The 2,919-nt window shown below is 44.3% G+C and overlaps 1 protein-coding gene across 1 annotated transcript in view; it reads right to left on the bottom strand.

Annotated features, from left to right (window-relative positions):
* Nucleotides 1-2,476: 2,476 nt before the first annotated feature.
* Nucleotides 2,477-2,919, bottom strand: part of LOC111657884 (dachshund homolog 2-like) — a 73,490-nt gene continuing 73,047 nt past the window's right edge. The window contains exon 11 of the mRNA XM_023410228.2: nt 2,477-2,607. Within this exon, the coding sequence (XP_023265996.1) occupies nt 2,534-2,607 (74 nt within the window). The 3' untranslated portion in view covers nt 2,477-2,533. The remainder of the gene's footprint in view (nt 2,608-2,919) is intronic.

Below are 2,919 nucleotides of genomic sequence, written 5' to 3'. Positions count from 1 at the left end.
GTGTGTGTGTGTGTGTGTGTGTGTGTGTGTGTGTGTGCTGTCCTGGTTAAAAATGATGCTGACCTGCCTTGTTAAAAGTCTATCAGCTGGGTGGAGGAAATGTCACCAGGTCTCGGAACAAGGTCACATTTTTCAACTCCATCCCCGGGAACTCCTCCTCCTCCTCCTCCTCCTCCTCCTCCTCCTCCCTCATCCCTCCTTCTCATGTCCTCTTTTCCCTCCTCTCCCTCTCCTCTATCTCAACCATCTTCTCCCTTTTTCTTCTCATATTTTCTTTCCCTCGCTCCCATTTCTTCTTCTTGTGTTTTTCCTTTTCTCCTCCTTCTTCACTTCTGTTCATCCTTTTTAACCTTCCCTTTCTTTCTCCTCCCTCCTTTTTCCTATCTTTGACTCCTCTCTCCTGTTTCATCACTTCCTCTCACTCCATTCTCCTCTTTTCCCTTTTTCTCTTCCTCTCTTTGTCTTTCTGTTTTCCTTCTCTCCTCCTTTCTGTTCTCCCCTTTCACCTTCTTTAGCTCTCATCACTCCTCTCTCTCCTCCTCTAATTCCTTTCATCCTCACTTGTTCTCTCCTCTTCCTCATTTGTTCACTTTCATTTCTTACCCCTCGTCTCTCCGCCACCTGTTTTTAGCTCTCCTCACCTGTTTCTTCTCCTCTTTTCAGTTTTCTCTCCACACCTCCTCATCCCTACTTTTACCTCTCTTCATCCCCCTCTCTCCACTCTTTTCTCCTTGTCGTCCTCTCTCCATTCTCCTCCTCATCCTTTCCTTTTCTTCCTCCTCTTCATATCATCACTTTTCTCTCCTCCTCTTCATCTCCCACCTCCCCTCTTTCTTCAGTCTCTACCTCCACTCCTGTTCATCCCTTCTTTTCCACCACCTCTCCATCTTTCCTCTCCTCCACCTACTTACGTTTCCTTTCTCTTTTCTCCTCCTCTTCCCTCCTCCTCTTCCCTCCTTTCTTAACCTCCAATCGTCTTCTCTCCTCTTTGCTCCTTTCTTTCCTCCCTCCTCATCTCTTCCTCTTCATATTTTCCTCCTCCTCAGCTCTTCCATCCTTTCTCATCATTTCATCAGCTTCGTCAAACCATCTTCCTCTTCCTCTCTTTCCTGCTCTCCCTTCTTCCTCAATTTCTTCAGTTTTTTATTTTATTTTTTTACGACCAATTAGTCCGTTTGGCTTTGAACAAGAGAAACCAATCTTTACTTTTTCCTCTTTAACCCTCTCTCTCTCTCTCTCTCTCTCTCTCTCCCTTACTTCTCGTTTTTTCTCCCTCCCTTCTTTCTCTCTCTTTCTGATTGTAATGCGATGTCTTTCTTTGTATTCAGCAGTTTTTGCCTCACTCGTTAATTAAGAGTGTGGAAGGTGAGAGAGGCAGGGGAGAGGTGTGTGTGTGTGTGTGTGTGTGTGTGTGTGTGCGCCTGTAGATATTCATTTATACACACGCAGAGTTTCAAGTGAAGGTTTTCAATGTCAGGGAGGACTGAGCACAGCTGGTGGAGAGAGGACGACACATGCATACTAACACACACCGGTCCGTACTGTACTTGTGAGGACCCTCATTGGCATAATGCATTCCCCTCTAACCCGGCCTCTCTCACCTAAACCTAATGTCAACTTCTTAAAAACCTTCAAACAGCTCGTCGGGATGAAAGAAGGGAGATGTTCCCGCTTTGCTTAAATCCTGTTACTTTCAGGACGTCCTCCATTCACAGAGGAAAAAAACTACTTTCCGAAAAGTTGCTACTTATTAAAATAAAAATGTCCTTATTTGGCAAAAACTTCTTCAATTTCTCCCAAAAAATCAAGGTTTTTAAGACGAGGAGGAAGAAGCAGCTGAACCTCAGAGAATCTCCTTACGTTCCAAACAACTCACCATTTTCCAAACTATACATGTACGACGCATCGTACAGCCCTGAGATATACTCCATACTGCCATGTAGTAAATGTATATAAAGTACTGCATATACATGAAGTACACATGAATGACCAAGCTCTCGAACTCTCCACTGACGCACAAGGACACACAACCTTATAAAACAATACGGCCATGTTGACACACAACCGTCCAAACTTACACACACTGACATTAGCCCAATGAAATATTTCCACACACACACACACACACACACACACACACACACACACACACAAACACACACACACACAAATACATGTGTGTGTGTTACAAGGTGCACATCAAAGGGAGGCCACAGTGTCTCTGTGTCTGCTTAATGTCTCCACTAATCCAGCCTGGGCCCCAACACACACAGATGTCTACCACGTGTGTGTGTGTGTGTGTGTGTGTGTGTGTGTGTGTGTGTGTGTGTGTGTCTTGTAACATGCTTGTGTACAGTATCATATCTGTTAATATGCGCCGTGTGTGTGTTTTTATCAGCATGACTCTGCATGCATGAGTGTGTATCTGACTGTGTGTGTTTTATGTTGTTTTTTTTATGGTGTGTGTGTGTGTGTGTGTGTGTGTGTGTGCGTGTGTGTGTGTGTGTGTGTGTGTGTGGGTGTGTGCGCGCGCTCAGGCACCTTGTACAGCGCCGTTGTCTTGCTGGTTTCCATTAAGTTCAGGTTTATCCTCGGCTACAGCAGCGTCTGGTATGAAGCACAAAGACAAGACAGAGTCTCAGTGGGTCGGCCAATAAAAAGCAGAAAGCACCTTGTAACTGTGAGCAGGTCCAAAACAAACCAAACCACAAGCAACAACATTTGTCCAGAGACTCACATTTTTTCCTTTATGTTATTCTCTTTTTCCTCCTGATGTTAATTGTCAAAACATTTTAACTGCTCAGGAAAAAATAGTTTCGATATTAGAAACAACATTCAGACTGATCCTCGTTTCGTTTCTGTGGCTTTGGAAAACCTACTTCTTTTATTATTATCTGACAAAATCATGATGGGGGGGGG

This window comes from Seriola lalandi, unplaced genomic scaffold (assembly GCF_002814215.2).
Source record: "Seriola lalandi dorsalis isolate HSWRI2012SDOR001 ecotype SW California unplaced genomic scaffold, Sedor1 jcf7180002054418, whole genome shotgun sequence".
NCBI classification, from domain to species: domain Eukaryota; kingdom Metazoa; phylum Chordata; class Actinopteri; order Carangiformes; family Carangidae; genus Seriola; species Seriola lalandi.
This window is presented reverse-complemented; position numbering and strand designations above follow the sequence as displayed.